This window comes from Xiphias gladius, chromosome 5 (genome assembly GCF_016859285.1).
Source record: "Xiphias gladius isolate SHS-SW01 ecotype Sanya breed wild chromosome 5, ASM1685928v1, whole genome shotgun sequence".
Lineage (NCBI taxonomy): Eukaryota > Metazoa > Chordata > Actinopteri > Istiophoriformes > Xiphiidae > Xiphias > Xiphias gladius.
Window position 1 is genome coordinate 16501751 of NC_053404.1, and position 22697 is coordinate 16524447.

At 38.5% G+C, this 22697-nt stretch overlaps 2 protein-coding genes and 1 long non-coding RNA gene across 6 annotated transcripts; 2 read left to right on the forward strand and 1 right to left on the reverse strand.

Moving 5' to 3' along the window:
- The first annotated feature begins 6804 nt into the window (after positions 1-6804).
- Positions 6805-9013, forward strand: otulina (OTU deubiquitinase with linear linkage specificity a). Its single transcript, XM_040126350.1, has 3 exons — positions 6805-7062; positions 7276-7397; positions 8380-9013. Exons 1-3 carry the CDS (start codon positions 6949-6951, stop codon positions 8801-8803), a joined length of 660 nt encoding a protein of 219 aa, XP_039982284.1. The 5' UTR covers positions 6805-6948; the 3' UTR covers positions 8804-9013.
- A 1410-nt stretch (positions 9014-10423) lies between these two features.
- On the forward strand, positions 10424-22423 carry LOC120790033. 4 transcript variants are annotated; one of them, XM_040127283.1, is made up of 11 exons: positions 10424-10513; positions 11768-12106; positions 12684-13286; positions 14630-14809; positions 15179-15514; positions 16480-16565; positions 16672-16778; positions 16895-17038; positions 17672-17803; positions 19835-20104; positions 20650-22423. In XM_040127283.1, the coding sequence occupies exons 2-11, from the start codon at positions 11958-11960 to the stop codon at positions 20857-20859; spliced, it is 2217 nt and encodes a 738-aa protein (XP_039983217.1). In that variant the 5' UTR covers positions 10424-10513; positions 11768-11957; the 3' UTR covers positions 20860-22423. The 4 variants fall into 4 exon arrangements, with proteins under 4 accessions (XP_039983217.1, XP_039983220.1, XP_039983216.1 ...); XM_040127286.1 differs by having other exon boundaries at positions 10473-10513; positions 11819-12106; XM_040127282.1 differs by having other exon boundaries at positions 10479-10802.
- Positions 13208-14701, reverse strand: LOC120790034. The gene is made up of 3 exons (XR_005707492.1): positions 14598-14701; positions 13977-14044; positions 13208-13283 (listed from the first exon to the last, which is right to left on the reverse strand). It is a non-coding gene; the product is annotated as an uncharacterized LOC120790034 (long non-coding RNA).
- Positions 22424-22697: the final 274 nt, after the last annotated feature.

The window sequence follows — 22697 nt, forward strand, 5'->3', positions numbered from 1 at the left end:
TTATTGAATAATTATTAATAATTAAGAAATGCGACACAGTGGGGTTCCAGCTTCTTAAGTAGCAGGGTTAACTGCTTCTCTTTTTTGCATTATGTTGCAGTAAACTGATTAACTTTGGGTCTTGGACACAACAAAGACACGGAAGACATCACTTTAAGCTCCGCTCCCACGCCCACACCTTTGAAACTCACAGCCGCCAGTTTTGAACGCTTTTTGTTACAGATGTCCAATCCCAGGCTAAGATCACCCTGATAGCATCACTGTGACATCATCGGGGCCATTTGCCTCAAACACGACGAACCGCCTCCGAAGCAGAGGACATTGTACAACCTGTTTTCACATGTTGAGTAGTACTAAGGTTATAGCCAGTGTCCCTTTCAGAAGATAGTTCGGTTTAAAGTGCTTTACAGGGGATTGGCAAACTGATAAGACAAAGTATCACGATGAGAAACTGACGCACATGAAGTTTGAGTTGAAATGTAAAATCAGATACATATTTTCAAGAAAAACTGTTCAAAGATGAGCGGACAAGCTCCGTCTTCTTCTTCTTCTTTGCTTTACGGTACTTACCAGAGATCACAGAGTAGTATACAGTTTGTTTGAGGATTCGGACCCAATGCTTTGTGGTGTATGGTGTTTCTAGTAAAGACAATCCCCCTGTAAAGACGAGTTTTGATCTCTGAATCTTCTTTTTTTTTTTTTTTATGAAGCCACAGAGGCTACCAGGAGCAGCTAAGGTCTACTCTAGAAGGAGTTAAAGTCCTTTTCTTTGTGTCCCTCCATCTATCTATATATGTATTGTTTTCTAAACAGAATCAAATTGAAGACTGTGGTCTCAGCCAACTGTCTGATTTGTTGAAATAAAACATTCCTGTTTAACCTGCAGCCACCTGAAATTGTCCTGAATAGGGAGAGAGAGGGACGATAGAAATATTATATTTCTATTTCTATTTCTAGTTCTATGTCGACGCTCCAAATGGATTGTGTTTCAATATCAGTCAGGACACAGCAACAGAGAGGTGGAGGGAGAGAGTGCATGTGTTAGATGCAGATGGTTTTAAATTGCTGCCTTTGTTTTCAATCAGGCGTGAAGCATTCACTTTCCTTATCTTTCAGACAATGCGCGGTGGGCTGATGTTCTGGGTAAATGAACTGTCTGTATATCCCTCACCCTCCGCTCCTCAGCCTTCTTGTTTTCACTTCCTCCTCAAGGTTGAGATGTTGGTACACTGACTGCGGAGCCCGAGCCGCTCAGGCTTCTCCCACTTTGCACTACTGCACACCCACATGCCTCTGGGGGTGCAATTACCAATCCTCACATCCGATCGAGGTCAGCCGTGCATATGATCCCTTATGTTTTCACTTTTGTGTCTCTTTTTATGTCTTATTTTTTTTTTTTCAGCATTATTAGCAGTGACACCCATTGCAGTATTTGCAGGTAGAGGAGTTAATAGCCCAGGTCTTCACAGAGACACCTGTCTGACTTGAGCATCTGATTGCATCGGCCCGTAGTCCATTTAACTTTCGAGCAGCCCGGTTTCTGAACGCATGTCTCTGGGCTGTGATGTCTCTGTTTTCTAGCAGTTTTAGCTCAGCGTTTCTGTGCAGGGATCTTTCCCAAACGAATCACGACCAAACAGGTGGGGCTAGTCTGTGAGACCTTCTCACGCTGCTTCCAACCTGCTTCACACAATCTATGCTTTAGATTTCTATAATGTTTAAGATATAAGACAATAATCAGTAACACTATACTTAAAAGTTCACATCCAATATACATACATACATTAAGAAAGACAAAGACACGACAAAAACAATCATCACCATCAACAAACTTATTTCTAGCCTTTAAACCTTTATCACAAATAAATCATTTCAAAATAACTCCTGACTTTACCACTAACTTATTTTGTGCTTAACTTTCATGCCAGCAGTCAATCTCCTGTAGGAAAGTGGATGTTATGAGTTTCAAATGATTTTGGGAAAAAAGAATTCTCTATTTTAGGGACTGTTTGCAAAGTTATTAGTGGAGGCTGTGGGGATCAGAAAAGAGGGAGAGTTATGTATTTTTTGCTCTCTGCTGAAAGAAGGGTACGCTGACTTTTTGGGAGAGCACGGTAGGGCCTCTTTACTTTTACCTTTTGACTTAAGGTCATTACAGATTTTTTCTTTTTTTCACTCAATTCATTACGTCCAAAAATGGCTTTTCTTTGCGCCACGAGTCGTAAAAGGTGCATTTTTGCCATATGTAGAAACAACTCTATCACTGTATCAGGGCTTGTCCAGTTTGTTTGTCCAGAAATGCTGAATTATTTATTCAGCCTAAAAGTAGTCAACTTAAAATGTACTGAGTCTGGAATCAGCCAAAAAATACCTGTTTTATGTTAGTTTAAAATAAATAAACAAATATATATATATACTCTAACTTCTCTCAGGTTGCTAAATTCCCCACATCCCCAGATAATGGGCTCAGTCTAAAGTAGGGAAGTCAAGAAGTTACTCGCATCTTAATCTTTTAATATTGGGTATCTTATAATATCAAGTCTGATTTGATGTTTTCTTTATTGTATTTTGGTTCATTTTTCTCTTAATTGGTAGAGGAAGATGGTTCTAATCTGGTATTCACATCCTTTAGATAAGTAAAAGTAGCAATACTGTAATATAGAAATACTCACATCACAAGTAAAGGTAAAAGTGCTCATCATATATTTTCTATGTAAAATCTTAATTTGTGTAGTAAGAGTAACCGAAGCTGTCGAATAAATGTAGTGGAGTGAATAGTAAAACATTTCCCTCTGAGTCATAGCAGAGTAGAAGCGTGAAATGGAAATACTCAAGTACATCAAATTGAACAAATTCAAATATAGTTTACAGTAGGAAACAGAACCTGCATGCACCACAGTTTTTAACTGATCCTTTCCTAAAATATTTTGTACTGCATGCTGTCGTATTTTGTATTACATCTGTGGAAAGGATTTAACCACTCTCTCTTCATTTGCAGCATTAACGGGGCTATTATCCTTATTTTTTTTATTAACCGTATCAAATAACAATGTGGGGTTGCTCATAGTGATGAACCTAGAGAATTATCACCTGAATCCGCCAAAACAAAGGACAAAAACAAAACTTTAGAGTTAAAGTTAACCCGCAAATGACTATGGAAAAAGATGCAAAATGACCACAAATGATGGTTCTGGGGAGCTCTGGTAACCATCTAAAATATGACCATATCACACCACATTTAGCCTAAAATGCATGATTATGAGTTAAAAGCAGCAGATGAAAACTGAAATAGTTTCCCTCCTGTCAGGTAGTTTGGAAGCAGTGCGTGGAAAACCCTTTTGGCAAAGGGCAACTCTCCCGCGCATGGGTCATCGAAGCTTTAAGAGCCAGAGGAAAATAACCGGCGCTGCCCTCCATCATCCTCTCATCCTGCTGACCTCTACATATGGTATAGTATACTTACAGCACATACAGTGAGAGGGAGAGAAGAGAGGGGGTGATTGCATATCTGAAGGCATCAAGAGAGCAGATATGGATGGCAGAGGAGTGACAAGGTCGGACACATCTTTGCTTTCTTATTGGTGAGAGCCTGTACGACACTTTGGGCCTTTTTTATGGGGCCGTGATGAAACCCCTCTTCGTGCATCTGTGGAAAATGGCCAGGGGAAATCACAGATGAGAATCACTCAAAGACAGGGAGATGTCAACAGGCCCATAATGATAGCTGATGGCCCCAGAACACTCTTCCCTTTTCCCTCTCAGGCTTACCTGCCCAACTTGAACCATACTAGAAAACATAATTAGAGGTAAAACAGAGAGGCGGAAGCTTTATCTCTGTGTTTTCTGTAAGCAATGCTCTTTTGTTTTATACATCTGGGAGTTGTTTTTTTTTTTTCCTTCCCAATCTCCCTTTCACTTCATGGAGAGAAGGAGGAGGAGGAGAGCTCCTTCTGTGAGATGCCAAGGTGCTCCCAGTCCATTGTGCTGCTGGCTGTCAGGTTAAATTAGGGAGTACAGGCTCTGTGAGTGTAAAAAAATCAATACTTGATGGAAGATTGCTCCCCGGAAAATCTGTTTTGATTCCAGGATTAATTCTTGACCAAAGGCTCCAGCAAAATGACATGCCATTAGCCTGAAAATGAACACATTCTGCAGTGGAAATTGGATGGAAATGTGTCAGGTGATTGCCCCGGCTGGTTGTTTTGACTCTTTGAGCGAGGGGACTGAAGGTGTGGCTGCTGTGAATGAGGCCGCCGGGCTGACTCCATTTCCAGAACAGAGACAACTCCACCGTGGCCTCCGGGTATTCTCAAGGCCATTGTTGTCCGGCGGCTGCAAATGCATTCCACTAAGGTGAAATGCATTTGCCCGCTGTCCGGTCCCTCCTGTGTTTTCCATAAAGCACGGCATGAAGAATGAGAAAATCTGAAAATAAAACAAGTGGGATTTTCTTTCCCTCTCCCCACTCAACAATGAGAAAAAGCAAAGTGAGATGCATTATTGATGAGTCAATAATGTGTTTGTCATTACAGATTACATTTTCTTGTTTGAAAACTTAAACAGGAACCTTTAAAGATGTATTGGACAGTGATTTGAACAGCCGGAGCGTTCAGGCTGCATTTGTATGAATGTTCAAGCGTTTCATGGAAAAAAAAAACAACACAAGACATGATTTCTGACACTCTAACATGTTTCTGGCTGAAACATGTTGGATTAATTTATTTGTCTGTAATGTTAAATCACTAGATTTCGGTCCTTATGCATTTTTATTCCTTGCCTGGAACATTTTTTTTTTTTTACTGAAAAGGCTTTTTGCTTCTTGTCCAAAACATGGACGTGTATTCATAATGCATATGCAAAATAACATTGTTGTGTATTTTTCATTATTTTTGTTGTTGTGTTTAATTCCACATTCTCAGAAGCCTCAATCATTTTTTTAAAAATCAACCCAAAACTGAGGCTAAAATTAACATCTGATTTGATTTGATTTAGCTAAATGCAAATCAGTTATCCAGTATTTATAAGATACACTGATCAAATAGGCATATAAATACACATACCACACCCATGGAACATATATATATATATATATATATATATATATATACATATAAATATACACACTGTTTTTAGATGATGTAAGAACTTTTAGTAACTAATCTCCTAATTATCATCTTTACATAAAATAAAATACACAGCCCAGTTTTAAAATTTGAGACAGCGTATTTTTAAGATAATTCAATGAGTTTTTAAATTTTTATTCATTTATTGCTTTAGACAAAGGGAAATTGTCTGAACTCACGTTTGATCCTTCAATTTGCCCAGAAACCTAAAAATCACCAAATATGGAAATAACATAGTCTTCACTGTACAGCAGTGATGCAGAATATATTCTGTGTTTCTTCCCAAACCTCATTAACTTTTGTTTTCTTAGCATCGTGACTGTAGAGTTTTTTTTCCCGCAGAAGAGCATTTTTTTAAAAACTTTGCATCTGAAGCCAACCAAAAATGGAAAACAATTGTGTGTTTTATGCGCCGTGTAGCCATATAGTTCGTGCCTCTATTTTAAGAAAAATTGAAAGAAGCGGGAGTCGCATTTGAATCGGTCAAAGTTGTTATCAGGATGCTGAGAACAGACTCTAAGACAGACACAAAAAGACACAAAGAGGCAAAAACTAAATCAGACAAGGCATTAGAGGAAGAATGTAATGATGATGATGATGATGTGGTGATGATTTTGAGTGGAAAAGCTAAAACTCTGATGAAATGATTAGGCTGTATGTTGAGGGACTTGATCACCTGTGAACACAACTCTGGTGGCTGTGGATGTTTGATGGTTGTGAGTCCTGCAGTGAACCTTTGCGGACCAGTCGGTTTTGCAGTGAGGCTTTGGCGCCCCCTCCAGGATAAAACAAAATACTACTACTATTATTATTATCATCGTCACTGTCGGGTGTGTCATGTCGCTAGATGGCAGTACGCACCACAGCTTTCAGTTTCTCATTTCACGCATCAACACCACAGAAGTAGTGTGCGTTAAAGGACACAGGAAAGTGCACCCCAAAACAAATTTTTTTTTATTTTTTTTTTTGCACTTTTGCACAATTTAGTCCTCAAATACGTAAAATAATAACACAATACAAAAAATACAAATAAAAACAAAACATCTCATTTACATATTTAAAGTGTTAAGGCGTAAAGTGGACACTTAAGCAGGTACTGGAATAGGTCATTAATCAATGTTACGTTTCTTTTATTAACATTTCCCAGGGAATTTTAGCGTTTTGGGCAAATTTCAAAATCCATGCAAGAGAAAAGAGACTGAAGGACATGCACTCTTCCTTTTGCAATAATGGGTATGGTATTTACCCACGATTACAGTGAGATTTTGGCTGTGTCTTTTCTACCTGAGCTGGACAACGTTCAAATTATTAAGATTAAAAGAGCCGTGGATGTGAAACCAAAGCATGAAGATGAAGAAAAGATGTTGTAAAAACACATTAATCGGACTGACACTAGGCCAATTTAAAGAGAAGTCTGGTTGCCCTGATTTCCATTCTATGGTGGCAGCAGCAATGTTTAAAGTTTATTTAATAATTTCATTACGCAGCGCCAGCAGACACACTGGAACTGCTATCTGTGTTCGTTTAAGGTGCATCTTAAAAGGGAAGTTGTGAAGAACAAAAAAAGCTAAATGCTTTTTAAATGAGTGTAATTGAAGTTGAACTTTAAAATGAACGTCAACCAAACATAAACAAACAAACAAACTAATAAATAAATAAATACATTTAAGGTGGATTGTCCCTTTAAGAGTGGTGACGCGCAGTCGGTTAGCTAGCTTCCTCCGCAGCAGGGTGAGCTAACGGGCTGGTCGCTCTAATGCCACAAAAACATCAGTAGTCGTCTTTAAAGCGGGTTTTTTTGTGTTTTTTTAACTTTGAACTACTGATGTCTTGGGTCAAAGTTGTGTCGGGCGGTGGTGAGGACGTCTTCGACGAGAAAGCGGACGACCTCAACCTCCTGAGTAAAGAGTGGACCTCCAACATGAAGAAACGAGTCAGGGTAAAAGCTAATGTAGCGGACCACGCCGGAAATGTCTCGTTCTGAATGCTCCTATTTTTTCCTCCCAATGCTGAATTTAGCGTGTGAATAGCTGTAGTTACAACCAGCCCGTCGTCTCACGCTCGTAACCCTCTCAGTAATAATGTTAACAAGCGCTGTGTTTAGTGTGACAGTGTCTCCCCCTCGAACTGATGGTGTGGGTGTTACGGACAGGATGGTTACGTAGACGGAGTCGATGCCGGGGAGGAGGCCTCGCTTCAGACCGGTTTCAACCAGGGGTTCCGGGAGGGAGCAGCTCAGACTGTGGCAGTGGGCCGCCTCAAAGGAATCGCAAGGTAAGCAATCGTATTATTCATCCCGTTGATCATTTATCATGTGATCAGGGCTAGGTATCATTTGAAAATTTTCGATACTACACTACCAAAATTACCCTTTTTTCAGTACCTTACTTTGAAAAACGTGTTTTTCTACAGAGGCTTTTTGTCCTTTAAAAAAAAAAAAAAAAAAAAAAGTACGATATCTTTAAAGTTAAATGTTTTTTTTTAGAAAAAAAAAATTGCCTGAATAAAATATATAGTCTGAAATAGGAAAACATTAAAATATAAATCAGATTTAAGAGTAAGTAAGGATTGTGGTGTGGTGATGCATAACTGACCATGAAAAGAAAATTTAAGAAACATCACTCAGTATGTCAATAAACTAAATCCAAAAACAACATCTCATATCGCAATACTGATATGTGTACAAGTCTCCTGAGTCAAACTGAGTCCTGTATTTATAACTAGAGGCAGAAAAATAGTTTTGAACTGCTCTTCTCTGAGCCGAAAACGAACCCATGTTGAACTTATCCTTCATGATGGGTGTTTTGCTCTCTAGCAGACTTTTAAATTTGTTTGCTGTTTTGAAACTGTCAATAAGATAAAGACTGGACAAGTGTCTTGCTTTAGGTCTGGACAGTTGTAGAGTTAATGAATATCAACAGCACGGGGTATTATGTGATTGATTGATTTGATTGATTGATTGATTGATTTTCGATTTTTTTTTTTTTAAAATATGTAATCCATATTTGGGGAAAGGTAGCACGTGATTTCATTGTTTTTGCTCAGCCTTTCCCTGTTTTTGAACTCCCTAAAAAGAACGTATATAAGCGATATTCTCCTGGAAAGATTTCAGCCTCTTTCTCGCACAGAAACATCATGAGTCTCTTTTGTACTGACCATTATTGAAGTCTCTTTTCTATCCAGCAGATGCCATTCCCAGTCACTTCTCTGTGCCATTGTGTTTTACACTGTTGCCTCTTTGTGCCTCTCATCCCAGTGCTATATGGTGCTGGTGCCAGATTGAGCATCCAGAAAAACCCGTCCCAGATTCTGTGACTGAGCTCCTGCAGCAGGTTTCAGAGCATGAAGACAAAATCACAGATGGCATCAGGAAGGCTTTGGAGAATCCTCCTCCCAGTGTGAGCGACGTCTCTGAGAGCATGGAGGATCTGGAGGTGGAGCCGGCAGATCGGGGCTGTTGTGGAGAGCGATGTGAAGAGACGGACTGCTGCAAGAGAGGAGAAGAAATGGACCTGGACATTCCTCACCAGCCACAAAAGCACTGTTCAGGGTCCACCTACTGCTCCTCCAGCTCAGGTGAAGGTCTAAACCTCCTCCTGCAGCGCTGCGTGGATGTAGTGTCAGACCTCGGACTGCCGCAGGAGCTGATCAGTCACATAGAGGGGCTGAAGAACATGTAGTGACTGAAGACCAGGGACCAAAATCACAGCAGGTGTGAAGGAGAACGATACTTGAATGGGCACATGAACTATGAAACAAAGCAGGTCTAAGTGTAAATTTCTTACACACTGCAATGAAGTACTTTTGATGTATATAAAGTAAAATATGATTTTTCAATCTTTAGTATTTTAAGAATGTTTGAAAATAAAAAATGGATTTGTAATATTTAACTGCATTTCTGTTCTCACACTTATTTTGTTGCCCACCTAAATGGAAAAAAATAAAGTTTATATTACCCCTTATTTATTATTGGTAATAGATATTTTCCATTGATTTGTTCTAATATCTATGAAATGTTTTGGCCTCATGCAAAGCATGTGTCCTTCCTTAAATTCATATAAACATATAAAACACATAGACAGTCGTTGGTATTACAGAGGTAGCTGGCGTGATAAGTGGATAGGGCCACCCATAAAACAGGGAGCCGAGGTTAATGCCAAATTTTTTAAAAAGCTACCACAACACTGTGAATCAGTAACTTACTATCATGATGATGATTTGAGTTTTTAACTGTGTAGCAAAAAAATTCCCAACCACTGAAGTGCCCATTTCTGTGATAATTTTTGTTGATTTGTTTTCTTGTGTCTTTTGTCCACAACTTAAGAATGTGGGCAAAGTTTCTTTCCTCTCTAATGTGCAAATACATTGTCATGTTATTTAATAATAATCATAACGGACATGTCTTTCTTTATAACTGTACTGTACTTATATTTTAATGCAAAGCACATTCTTGCGGGGTAACCAACAAGGGTAACTTATAAATCTTCCTATTTAGTATTTATTACAGTATACAAACATTTTATAAATGGTTTATATCAAATTATAATGTAGTTTTAATGCAGCTATGAGGACATTTGGAGGGTTTATAAATGTAGTGTTTGTCAAAAATTATAACCTCTTCTATTAAGACGTATTATTACAACTGTGTTTTTTCATGTTGTCATTTATTATTTGTTTACACAGCAGCCTCCACTCATGAGTGCCAACAGGAGTTATAGTTGCTGACAAACACATAAATAAACACTCATATCTGCTTACAACTCCATTAGTGTGTTTTAAATAATTTATTAAAAGTTTATATGCTGCTTATGAATTCTAAAAAGGGTGACCTAAAGTAACAAATTTAAACCACATAAAGGATACAAAAAATTCCTTGCCAATTTCCAGGCCAATAATATACCATATCTAAACTTTTTAGTGTTACAACTGACCATTTCTATTATCAATTCATCTGTTTATTACTTTTTTAATTAAATGATTAATTGTTTAGTCTATAATATATCAGAAAATAGTAAAATATGGCCTCTACAAGTTCACAGAAACGTATTGAAATTGTTTTGTTTTGTCTGACCAGCAAATCCAAAGATATTCAATTTACAATCATATTAAAGGAGGGAACGCAGCAAATCATTTGAGAAGCTGAAACTAGTACTTGTTTTTCATTTTTGCTTAATAAATGAAATCAATTTCTGTTTTGTCGATCGACTAACCGATTAACTGACTAATTGTTTCAGTTATAATACCGAAAATACACCGATCTCAAACAATCTGCCAAGGTGTATACTAGTTTCCGAGCAGCACTTGAACCTAACAAAACTCTCGGCGCACATGAGTATGACGTCATGCGCTCGGACAGATCTGTGACCCCAGCTGCTCTGGCTATGCTAAGGGTTCGTATCAGCAGATATTCCGTAGAAAACAGAGTAAATACCCTCTTTTTATGAAATGTGCCGCATTGAACGATAATGGTGTAGTCTCAAGAAAGGTAACCATTGTGGCAGCGGTATTCCTCTTGAGCGGCGGTCACTCTTTACCAGCGCATGTTTGTGTTTTAAGTTCACCGCAGCTAGCTGGCTTTAGCTAGTTCAGCTAGTTTTCCAGCTAACCAAAAGTGAAACAGGAACAGGCGCTATATGAGTGAAAGCTTGTGGAGATTGTCCCCAATAAAACTCAACCGAGGTATGTTTTTGTCATTACCAACGGTTAATACGGCGGTGACAGGTGAATGGGAAGTGTGAAATGTGCTGTTACTTCTTGTATTTACAATAAATGGGGTGTAGCCATGATTTAAAATCGTAGAAACAGGTCTTACACCAGATTCTGTGACCCGAAGAGGAATTTTAGCCATGTTGCGTCAGCAAAATCTTTTTAATCAAACATTATCACATGCTGTATTTGGACAGGAGTTATTGTGACCATATTGAATTTAGATATAGAGAAAGAGTGACAAATTTCAATAGCCGTGATAGCACACATTTTTTGGGCACTGGTCTGTCTTTGGAGCACTAGTATCTCACCTATACAATATTACAGTATTCGGTCTTTTTCAGTTCAGTTTTTCAGTACCAGAATCTCTGCAGTTCAAAAAAAACAGTCAAAAAATTTTGTGACAATACTTAAGTACAGAGAGAGAGGTGTTTTTTGGTAATGCCTAAATAGATAGTGTTAAAATAATATATAAAATAAAAAAAATATTGTCATAGCAGAGCAGAACAGATTCATTTTTTCATTTGTTGTTGTTTTGAGAAAAAATTATAAATTAACTTTTTGATGTTTGATTAAATGTGTCAGTCATTTTTTTTTCAGGTATTATTGGTATCTTCTTCTTCTCATGTGTTGATTTCATTCTTTTCTTTGGTGTGCATCATTGTAAACTGAATGTCTTTGGGTTTTAGACTGTTGGTTGGTCCCAAAAAAAAAAAAAAAAAAGACATTTGAAGATATCACTTTGGGTTGAGGGAAATCATCATAGGCATTTTTTCCTTATTATCTGACATTTTATTGACAGAACCACTAATACCTTAATCAAGAAAATAATTAGCAGGTTAATCAATAATAAGAAAACATCCTGACCAGGTCACGGTATTTTACACATTTAAGTGTTTTAATCATTCATTCAGTAATGTTGCACTTTTTGTCTTTAGGTTTCAGCATTATTACCACATATAAACATGGTCACTTCCTGGATTTAGCAGCAGCTTGACCTTCTTCATCATGGACTCCTGAAATCTACAGACTTCAGCGACTCATCAGGTCGCTTGTGGTTGTTTTGGACCAGAGGTCACCGTTCACCCTACAACCTGTCTGACTTCCCGAGCAAGAGGGCGCGAGCAGATGGGGAACAGCTGCTGTCGCGCTGAGAGTCCCTGTGGCAGTGCAGAGGAAAGAAGTGGTTTACTGAAAGACAATGCAAAGGGCACAGTGCCCACAGGTGAAACAATTGTGGAGGGCACTTGTGGTCCTGATGGAGATAAGGACATGAGGTGAGATAACCGTTTCCTTTTTTGGAGTTTGGAGACATTTAACCTAAGCCATCTCTATTTTTTACTCTGTGGTTCAATACTGAAATGTTTATTAAGAAAGCATATAGGCTTGTCTTCTCTCTGTGGAAATAATGGATTTAAATGTTGGTCTTGACTCGGATAAAAAAAACATTTAATCTTTGCAGAAAGTAGACAAATGTGAAATGACAACATTACCTTTGAAGTTGTAACAGTTAATATGATAACTGTAAGATTTCCCCTTAAGTTTTGTGTAGGTTGTATTACGTTGCCAAATCACAGAATAACGTTCAGAGTACTGAGGTCATAAATGGGACTAGGGGACTTCCAGACGTTTGAAAGGGTTTCAGGGTGAGAAACCCTGAAGATACAGACAAGATCTTGAAAGATCTTTCTGCAAAATCCTGTTTGTGGTTACATATCTACTTGGGGTTCCTGGTTATTAAAAAAAAGGGGTTTTACTCATTACGTACTTTAAGGGTTTTAATTTAGGTAGGTGGAAGTGTGCTTTCATTTTATTATGCGACATTGCTCATCTTCTCTGTGTAATGCCACTCAGGAAAACACCTAATGAGGCCAATATAAAGATGGGGGAAAGGGCTGAGGCTGTGCAGGTGAAGCAGAGTCCTGAGAATGGAGAGTCAAAGGCCAATAAAACTCAGGAGAATGGACCCTTGAAGAAGGAAAGTATTCTGAAAGCAACACCTTCTCCCAAAACCCCTGAAATCCAAGAAAACTCCACCAGAGCACAAGGTGAAGATATGAGGGAACCTCCGAACGACTGTGGACCAACTGAACATCTGCAATGCACTTTAAAATCCCAGCAGAAAGCCCACACTGCAGCTGATTGGGAGGTTTTTACAGAAACAAATGTGGCATCGGAAGAAGAAAATCGACACTCTATGCAGGACAAAATCCCAGATGGCATCTCACTAACAGCCGAGGCAGTCTTCCCTGAAAAGGATTCCCATACTGAGACAACCACAAAAAAAGAGAACATTACAGTAAACACTTTTGACAAGGCTGTAACCAAGACATCAGGGGAGTTTTCTCAAAATAATGAAGTGTTGTCAGTGCCAAACACTCAGCTGGACGCAGCAGCTTGTCGGGTGTTTTCCATCTCTGTGGTCAGTCAGGAGATCAACAAAGAAGGTCCGAGCTGGTAAGTCACATGATAAGACAAACTGTTAATGGAAAATTGAAAAGAAAGATCTAAAAAAAATAAAAGACGTAGGAGCAGGAATAGGTTGAATTAAAGTATCTGTAGTCAGGACTGGCAAATTCCTATTGCATTGTTCTATTTTTAAATTTCTTGTGAATTATTACTAAATTAACGATATACAGCCAGTTGCTTTTATCTGATTTGATTGATTCTTCGGTTTGGCTATAAAATGCAAGAAAATAGTTTTTAAAAAAATGCTTGTAATACTTTCCCACAGACCATAGTCACATCTTTAAATGTCTTGTTTTTTCTGACCTGCAGTCCAAAACTCAAAGCTAGTCAGTTTACTACTATCTGACAAAGAAATTCATCAAATCTTCATACTTGAGAAGTAACAATCAGCAAATATTTTACATTTTTGCTTAAAAAATATCTTAAACAGTATTTGATGATCAAAATAGCTACTGATTATTTTTTTGTTGATCAGTTAATCGATTAACCGACTAATTGTTGCAGCTCTAGTCAAGACCTTCCCAAGCAGTTGCAAGATGATTAAAAGGACAGAAAAGCAGAAAAGAATTACTACACAAAAACAGGTTTATTTTTTCCGACTTTCCCTTGGTGTTTACTTCCATGTATTGAATCTTCTTAAAATAATTCAAATAAAACAGTCAGAGAAGGGATAGTTACTTTTTCGTTGAACTGGTTGTCATCTATCAACATTTTGCAAACTGTGATGAAGTTCATATTGCTTCACTCTAAAAGGTCACAAGCCAAAAACAACAGGAACCACTCAACTATAAAACACTGTCAAGTGATTTTTCATACTTCAAAAGAAATCATAGATTATTTATATAGTGGAAAAAATGTCTTGTGGCTATACAGTATTTTTACCAGATGTCTGAGTCAGGTTGGCCAACATACAGTATATCATAGGCCCATGTTGCTGTTTTTTGTTTTGTTTATCTCAGTTTGCTGTACCAAGGTGACCATCTTTGTAAACATTATCCCATTTATATTTATGGTTTTATTAGTCCATCGAGGGCAGTGCTGCAAAATCAGCAAAGCATGACTACTTTATGGCAGTACTGCATTTACAGGAGTTTAACTAACTTGATTTGTCTAGTATATAATACATTAGGGCAAAAACAGAAAATCCCATCTGATTAGTTTTATAAATTGTTTATCCGTTGAATTTCCAGAAAATGTACTGTCACAATACATATATATCAATATGTTGATACAAAAAAGAAATCTCTAATGAACTTTTTTTTGCTACTTCTACCTTTTTGCACTCAGTGGAATACATACATTTCTATGTTTGTCCATTATGCTTTGTCCAGTGCTGTGACAGAGGATTCAGACAATGGGAGTTCTTCATGGTGCAAGCAGGCTGGTCCCGAAGACATAAGAAGCCATGATGTCTCCGAGTCTTCAGGAGTCAACCGCATTGGTGAGGAGCGAGACTCCACCAACTCTATCAGGGAGCCAGAAACCACAGCTCCGCCAGACGCCAGCAAAAGGTCAGTGGGTTCAGAGTTTGTGATATCAAAACAAGACACATGTTTACATAGTGTCTGTGTACTTGTGTTTTTGATTGTGTCATTGTCACCACTAGGGGGCGTAGGGACACTACAGCTTGTGGTATTAGTAAAGTCACTGTCAGACGTCCTCCTTTCTGTTTTGCATTGCATACCTCTATTCTTCTGGTCTTCATATCTTCTTATTTTCTTTTTCCTACAATATTTGTACAATTTAATGTGTGTTTCACAACAAAAATATAATTTAAGTGGCACATTTAGTGTAACTGTTATAAAATGAGTTTATATTAGGATAGTAAACTTTTGATTGTATATAAAGCAGGAAAAGTAACATAATGTGATACTTTCCAGCTCAAATTCCAGTCAGAATGCAAAACCAGATTCTCAGTGTTCCGCTACAAGCTCGAAGGAGGTGACTTCCTCAGAGAACATCGAACAGGATATTGGGAAGGAAATTATGCTGAAAATGCACGATAAAGATGGAGATGTTCCCAAAGCAAAGGAGGATGATGTGATGAAAGAGGAGGCAGAGAATGCGCTCACAGAGACCAACACTCAGGATGCTGAGATTCAGGAGGTAACTGGAAAAGAGGAGCAGCTGGCAGGCAGCACAGCCACTGATGTCAATGTCGAAGTGGTAACTGTCACGGAGAAGGAAGACTCTGCTGAAGATGACCTGGGGAACAGGTTTGTAAAGATTATTTTTGGTTGTATTATAGTCTGGAATTTAATTTCAACATCATCACACATCAGGCATTAGCCATTTTATCTGTTGAAAGATTGAGTCAGAGAGAATGTGATAATCCCTTTAATTCTATAAAAATTATGTTTAGAACTGTGTGGTAATGTAGACTGTTAATCTTCAGCTTTGAAAGATTTCATATTTCATTCCCAGAGACATTGTTAAAAAAAGTGGATCTCTTATTGGTTGTAATTTCTGTGTGGGCAATACTGGTACACCACACAGTAACTACTAAGAATACACAGTTCCCTAGAGAGTGAAAGTGATAACTATACTATACTATATACTATAATTTACTTTGAATTTTAAGGATAAGGATAATGTTATATTTCTCTTTTTGTCATCAAGTCCCATGAAAAGACCAAAACCAAAAATGCAGTAGTCTGTCTGTTTGCCTTGAACTCCCTGTCTATGGCTCTCAGACCCAAGCCCAGTGGCTTCCACTAAATCCTTAACATGGGTCACATATGTATAGTTCCTTTTTTTTTTTTTTTTAATTTATGTCTCAAAGCAGCTGGGCACTGTAGTATTTAGCAAACGTTACTCAAAGAGGAGTAAATAGTAGTAGTAGTATTTGTCAGGGACTATTTTCAGCTGCAGACTAATATACATTTGGTGCTCTGAGTTTTTACAGCACCAGGAATGGTGTATGGGGGATTGACTCAAATTAAGGTGCACGTGTTTATAGTCATTTAAGAGCGTGCCAACCAGTGCAACTCTGCTGTGTCTTTAATAATTTTTGGAAGACAGTTGAGATCTATGGCACAGAGGAATAAGCTACATTCGGCTTTGTCTACACAGGAAATACCTGTTATTAATAAGAAAAATATAAAATGCTGTCAGCCTTCTCCTTTAAGTATTGAGCTAATAGAGTTCAGTCGCACATGTGTTTCTCCCCCCCCCCTTTTAGTGAAGAAGACCTGTACAGAGGGGCTGAGGAGCTGCCAGTGTCACAAAATAATAAACCAGGACAACCGTCGGTGTTTGAAACTACATGTCAGTACCTCCAAATCACACATCTACTTTTGTTTCCTCATGTAGAATGTAGACAGTCCTTTTGTTTTGTCTGTCATATCCTCTTACTCTCTTCTTTCTTACTCAGTTTTAAAGGTAGAGGACAGATGCAGTTTGGCCCCAGCAGTGGATATTCTTTCTTACAGCGAGAGAGAGTGGAAAGGAAATACGGCCAAAAGTGCTCTCATTAGAAAGGTTGGTGCCTCTAGCTCTCGGAAGAAGGGTTTCAGATTAAAGCCAGTTGTGGTTTTTTGTTTTTTTCACATTAATAGCTAGTGGACTTCCTTTGGTCACCCCATGTGCTGCTGCAGGGTTATAAAGAGATTTCCCAGAGGTTTGGCAGCTTGAGACGAGTGAGGGGGGACAACTACTGTGCACTCCGAGCCACGCTGTTCCAGGTGCTCTCCAACAGCACCCAGCTGCCTGCGTGGCTGCAGGAGGAGGACATTACTATGGTAAATGCTCACTTTTAAGAGATTGTATCAGTTGACCCTTGGTTAATGCTGCATTCACGCATTGTTGGCAGAATGAGGAGAACAAGAAAAACACTCCCTGTTCCAACTTGGCAGTGTTCATGGATTTTTCAAAGGTGGTTAGACCTAGTGCTAACCTTGTAGTCACACCAAATAAACAGCCTTAAATTAGCTTCTTTTTTTGTGAAACGTACTTGTAGCAGTTCGTTACCGAGCGAAAAACAGTCTATAGCTTCTATAAAATGAGCTGAATAAACTGTGTTATTGTTAAAACTTTTTTTATTTTTTATTTTGGTGTAAAGGACATCACAATATAAACTCTTTAAACAACAGCTTGACAGACCTGCCATACCCACCTACAGTTGCTCAGCTATGATTGGAGAGTTGCTGTTTGGGGGAGGTGTTTTGCTAACAGTTAATTACATTTAACTGTTTAAGCAAGGAAAAGATAACATGAAAACAAGCAAAGCAAAAAAACAAAACAAAAAAAAAAAATATCCCAGAAGTCTGACTAACTTGTCTAACTAGCTTGTTTATCATTTGATAATCAGTGCTTCAGCTGCTGTTAATTCAGCTGACTTTACATCTTACCAATTTAATTCTTTGTCCTTACAGATCCTGATGCAACTAGAGGCCCAGGAAGGTCTAATGAGTCAGTGGACATTTCCTGGAGAGTGCCTTCAGGGAGATGGGACAGGAGATGTCACCCAGCAGCTAAAAGGCTACATGGAGCTTCTCCAAAATAAGGTACTGGCTGCAGATCTGCTCACAAACGAGAGAAAGTATTTTAAAGACAGAGCGAACAAACCCCAGCACTATTTTTATGCCATCTGTGGACACTGAGGGTATTGATATTCATCCACAGGGATTTTGGTTGTGATTGCTACCATATGTTAAAGGGAGACAGTTTTCTAAATGCTGCACTGCTCCATCCCTCATGGTTTTTTGTACATGTCATTAACACAGCCTTGTAATGCTCTAAAAGATCTGGAGGGATAAATGGACCCACAACCTCAAAGAAACTGTTTCAACTGTTAAAACCACAGTGCCTCTTTACTACAGTATGAAGCCCTGGGTAGCTTTTATAGACAGCCACTGCCACTGGTATCTTGTGAGGAACTCTGGTGTTTACTGCGCACTTTTTTTTGTGTGCAGAGACAAGTCAGACCTCCGTCGCTTTATGAGAGGTAGCTGTCTGCTGGTTCTGTGCCTGTTTTTCGAACCAATTAGTCTCAGGAACTGAAGTCGGGCATTAAATCAATAACTACACCTTCCTTTCCACTGCATCTAAAGAACTGTCTACATTAGTCGAACAGACCAATAACAGAAAAAAAAAAGATGGCTTTGTCTGAGGTGGTTTTCTCTGAAATTTGCCGCAGCATTATGGTGATGTTTGAGTACATTGCATATAGGGCTGCAACTAACAGTTATTTTTATTAATGATTGATAAATGAATTATTTTCTCCATTAATCGATTGTTTAGTTTATGAAATGTCAAAAAATATTTTTTTAAAAAGCAATTTCCCATACCTCAATGTTATAACCTATAAATGGTTGTTTTGACCAATAGACAGTCCAGAACCCAAAAGATACTCAGTTTACTATCATTAAACAAAGAAAAGCAGTAAAGTTTTATATTTGAGAAGCTGGAACCAAGCAAATGTTTTGCCATTTTTGCTTGAAAAATAGTTGCTGATCAATTAATCGATAAACTGTTGCAGCTGTAGTTGCAAAGGCAACATGCAGAGGTGAAAGGAGAGACTGAAAATGCTAAAATGCATGTATCACCTAGCAAATAAATATCTTCCACCTGAGGTCTACTTACAGCCACTGTTTTTCTTTGCCAATGCCATTTTTCTGTATTTGCCAAACCAGTACGTCATCAGAATGTCCCTTTGACCCATATTGTAGACCGTATCAAAACAATGCATTTAAATAATATATTGGCTACAGAGGATGGATCGTAGTACTTTGGTGACCCCCCGCCCCCCGACATTTTGGCTTCTGTCACGATCAGGCCAATATGCTGACTTTTCACACAGGACATGTCATAATCTAAGATTGTTGTGAAATTTGCTCAACACATCAGTGTAAGGCTGCAGATAAGTTATTTGTGTTCTAGCTGTGTTTGCTGATTATATTTTCGATTAATCGAGCAAATGATTGGCCTACACAAATGCAAAATGCCATCCGTTTTCTAAAACCTAAGGTGACATATTCTAGTTATTTGTTTTGTCTGTCCAACATAAAAAACCCAAAGATCTTCAGTTTACTATCACATAAAACAAAGAAGAGACAAGACACAATTGAGAAGGTAATTGAAAAATAACTTTTAATCTATGACAATTAATCAATTGAATAATGAATAATGAATAATTCAATAATTTTAAAACCGTCTCTGGTCTACATCCATTCTTCTACGAGAATTTCGATTTAAATTAGCCCAAGACCTCATGTACTCCAGATACCACTAGGGCCATAACTACTCAATGTCCTTCACTGTTGAGCAGTCGATTTCCAATAATTGATTAATTATTTAGGCTAGAAAATGTCAACATTTTCACTGAAAACATTCACAGAGTCTAAAATGACATCTTCAGATTGCTTATATTGTCTGACTGTAAGAGTTCAGAGTGAAATTAAACAGCCAACTGCATCAAATCCTAACACTTGTAAAGCTATAATCAGCTAAAGTTTGGCTTTTGTACTTGACAAATGACTTCAGTGATTAAATGCGCATAAAAATAGTCATTGATTCATTTCATCGATTTCTTCCAGTGGCAGGCAGCAGTGGACTGTTCCTCTGCTGCCGAGCGGCAGCAGCTGTGCGAGCGAGTGTTTCAGGGTGGAGAAGAGGAGCTCGGTCTGCTGGAGGCACTTAAGCTGCTGATGCTGGTAAGAGCGGTGGAGCTGCACAGCTGCATGCAGGGCAGTGGAGACGTCCCGCTCTTCTGCTGGCTGCTGTTTGCGCGAGACTCGTCCGACTGCCCGCGGTCCTTCCTCTCCAACCACCTCAGCCACGTGGGCCTCAGTGCCGGGTTGGAGCAGGTAAGAGGAACCCAGGCCTTCTTGTTATTTGTTTACTACTAAACTGCAGACTCACCTGGAAAGGTATTTAAAGATTGCACTAAGAGTTGTACTCTGTAGGTACGGTAAATTCCTGACAGGTAGGGAGCATTTACATGAACCAGTTTCTAGCCACTCAGCAAAATTTTTTTTGTTGACTGAACGGTTGTCCTCCTTAGTAACGAACAAAAACAACTATTAATGTTCGATGTCATGCAATTGGGCGTGTTACATTCTCATAATCTGAGACCTGAACAGTAGAACATGCCGGCGCTTGTGCTGCTTTTTGGTTTTTGAGCTGTAACCTCTCTGCATCATGAGCCCCGGGGCTGATGAGGGTTCAAGAAGGACATGCTACTGATTTGATTTAATTATTTTCACTTTTCTCATTCAAGCTCTTACAGGCGCAGTTTTCATAAAGAAACTGCACCCATAAATATTATTTGCTCGATCATCTGAATAAATGTGCTGTTTGAGGAAGTGTGAGTTCCTCTGTAACCGTGTAATTATCTCCCTGCTTTATGCAGGTGGAGATGTTCCTGCTGGGCTATGCCTTGCAGTGCACCATTCAAGTTTACAGACTGTACAAAGCTGACACAGAGGAGTTTGTAACCTACTACCCAGACGACCATAAGGACGACTGGCCGTCAGTGTGCCTCATCACAGAGGATGATCGACACTACAATGCACCGGTTGTAGAAGCTGCAGAACTACACAAGGAGCTCAGCTCAAGCTGATTGCCACTGCAGAGAAATCTCCTGCCATACAAACAAAACGCTCCTCAGGTTGATCAACATAAATAGATAATACACCAGTTAAAGGAATAGTTCAACATTTAGGGAAAGCTGCATTAGTTTTCCTGCAAGTTAGAGTTACATGAGAAGATACCACTCTCATACAGAATATCTGTAGGTCTCAAAGTCTTAAAAAGCACTGAATTCAAGGCCTCATAAGGTATTTAAGTTGTACATTTAATTTACAAAAATTTGAAATATTTTATCTTGCCTGTCGTAGGCAGTAATGTTAGTTGCAAAATGTTTTTGTATCTGGCTCCAGGGCGTTAGATGTCGAACAACTAAAAACTAACAGTGCAATTGTTGCGACAGTGGAGTCTGAGCGCAGGAGGGTTTTCGATTGCTTTTTTTGTGAGGTTTCAGTCAGCACCATCAGACCTGAAAAAAACAGTCACTACTTCCTTTCCTGGAGACTTGTCATCACTGTGAGGTTAAACCAATGAGATATAATAAGCTTTAGAGCTGCTCAGCAGATTTTCTTACTTATGGATTGAGCCAGGCTTGCTGCTTCCCTCTTTTTCCAGTCTTTAGGCCAAACTAAGCTAACCAGCTGCTGGCTGTACCTTCATATTTACTGCACAGAAATGAGTGGTATCAATCGTCTCATCTGACTCTTTAAGATAAGTGTATTTCCCAATGTTGGATTGTTTCTTTAAAAATATGCTGATTTTGAGACCCTGTACAAGCTGTGGTTTACACACTTTTGTACACACTGTACTATATATACAGTTTTCTATCTGGGTAAGTGTACATATGTGCATTTAATATTAAGGGGTCATCTCTGTTAGGAACATATTAGTTTGCAGGGTTTCATTTTGAGTTTTAGATGGAAAAGCCCCAATTTTCAGAGCAACCTTTTATGTTTTACCTTTTTCTTTATAAAATCCTGATCAAAACACAATGGATGGTGTTTACACTGGAATTTCGGCACTTTGATTTGTATAATTTATTCTTTTTCATTATGTTAAAAAAATGCATTTTAAATGAATAAGTAGGACTGTCATAGTGAAACGGCTAAATTAGTCTATGAAGGGTTTGATTAATCAGGTTTACACTAGAAGACGATTGGAGGACTTGGAAGATTAATCGCAGCCTCTGTGTCAGAGGTGTGATTTGTGAAGGTCTGTGTGTATGTCTGCAAGTGTGTGTGTGTGTGTGTGTGTGTGTGTCAAACTCAGTGTGTAACATGTTGCCTTTAACCAAGCTGTTCTGAAGGGGGGGAAAATGTGCCAGTGTTGCTGCAAATACATGCAACAGTCCCAACCACCAGCCACTGGAACCAGTAGTAAAGGCTCGCTTGGTCCTCCACGTTGCCTTAGAAATAATGCACAACAAGAATGAATGTTGGTTATTAGTGATAAGAGGCCACTCCCTTGCCCTAATTTCAGAGCAGGTGAAGGTGATAAGTTAACAGTAAAACAGTGATTATGCCAATTGCAGGAATGTTTTTGCATTTTTGAATGTCAGATTTTTGGACAGCATTTAAATAAAATGGAAGCACAATTTTTGTAAAATCGTTTTTTTAGTTTTTTTTTATGAGTAAGGTCATGGGAACCCAAGCCCTCTTTAACACCTCAAAAAGTTGAAAAAAAAAAAAAAAAAATACCCAGTTGCCAGATTATCATGTACTTCTACCTAAAACAAGTGAGGTCTAATACAACAGTCTTGCAATAAATACTCTTCATGAAGATTATAGTGTTCAGTTAAATCTGTTTTAGAGAGATGTTGAATTGTATTACATTTATAGCGACAGGTGTTATTTTGTCTTCCCAATTTGTATC

What these genes read in the sequence shown, in the direction of transcription:
- otulina (XM_040126350.1), top strand. Translation starts at nt 6,949, where the DNA reads ATGTCTTGGGTCAAAGTTGTGTCGGGCGGTGGTGAGGACGTCTTCGAC. An exon ending in ACATGAAGAAACGAGTCAGG is followed by an intron (nt 7,063 to 7,275) that starts GTAAAAGCTAAT and finishes TGTTACGGACAG; the next exon opens with GATGGTTACGTAGACGGAGT. An exon ending in CGCCTCAAAGGAATCGCAAG is followed by an intron (nt 7,398 to 8,379) that starts GTAAGCAATCGT and finishes CTCTCATCCCAG; the next exon opens with TGCTATATGGTGCTGGTGCC.
- LOC120790033 (XM_040127283.1), top strand. Translation starts at nt 11,958, where the DNA reads ATGGGGAACAGCTGCTGTCGCGCTGAGAGTCCCTGTGGCAGTGCAGAG. An exon ending in AACAAAGAAGGTCCGAGCTG is followed by an intron (nt 13,287 to 14,629) that starts GTAAGTCACATG and finishes TGCTTTGTCCAG; the next exon opens with TGCTGTGACAGAGGATTCAG. An exon ending in AGGAGGAGGACATTACTATG is followed by an intron (nt 17,039 to 17,671) that starts GTAAATGCTCAC and finishes TTGTCCTTACAG; the next exon opens with ATCCTGATGCAACTAGAGGC.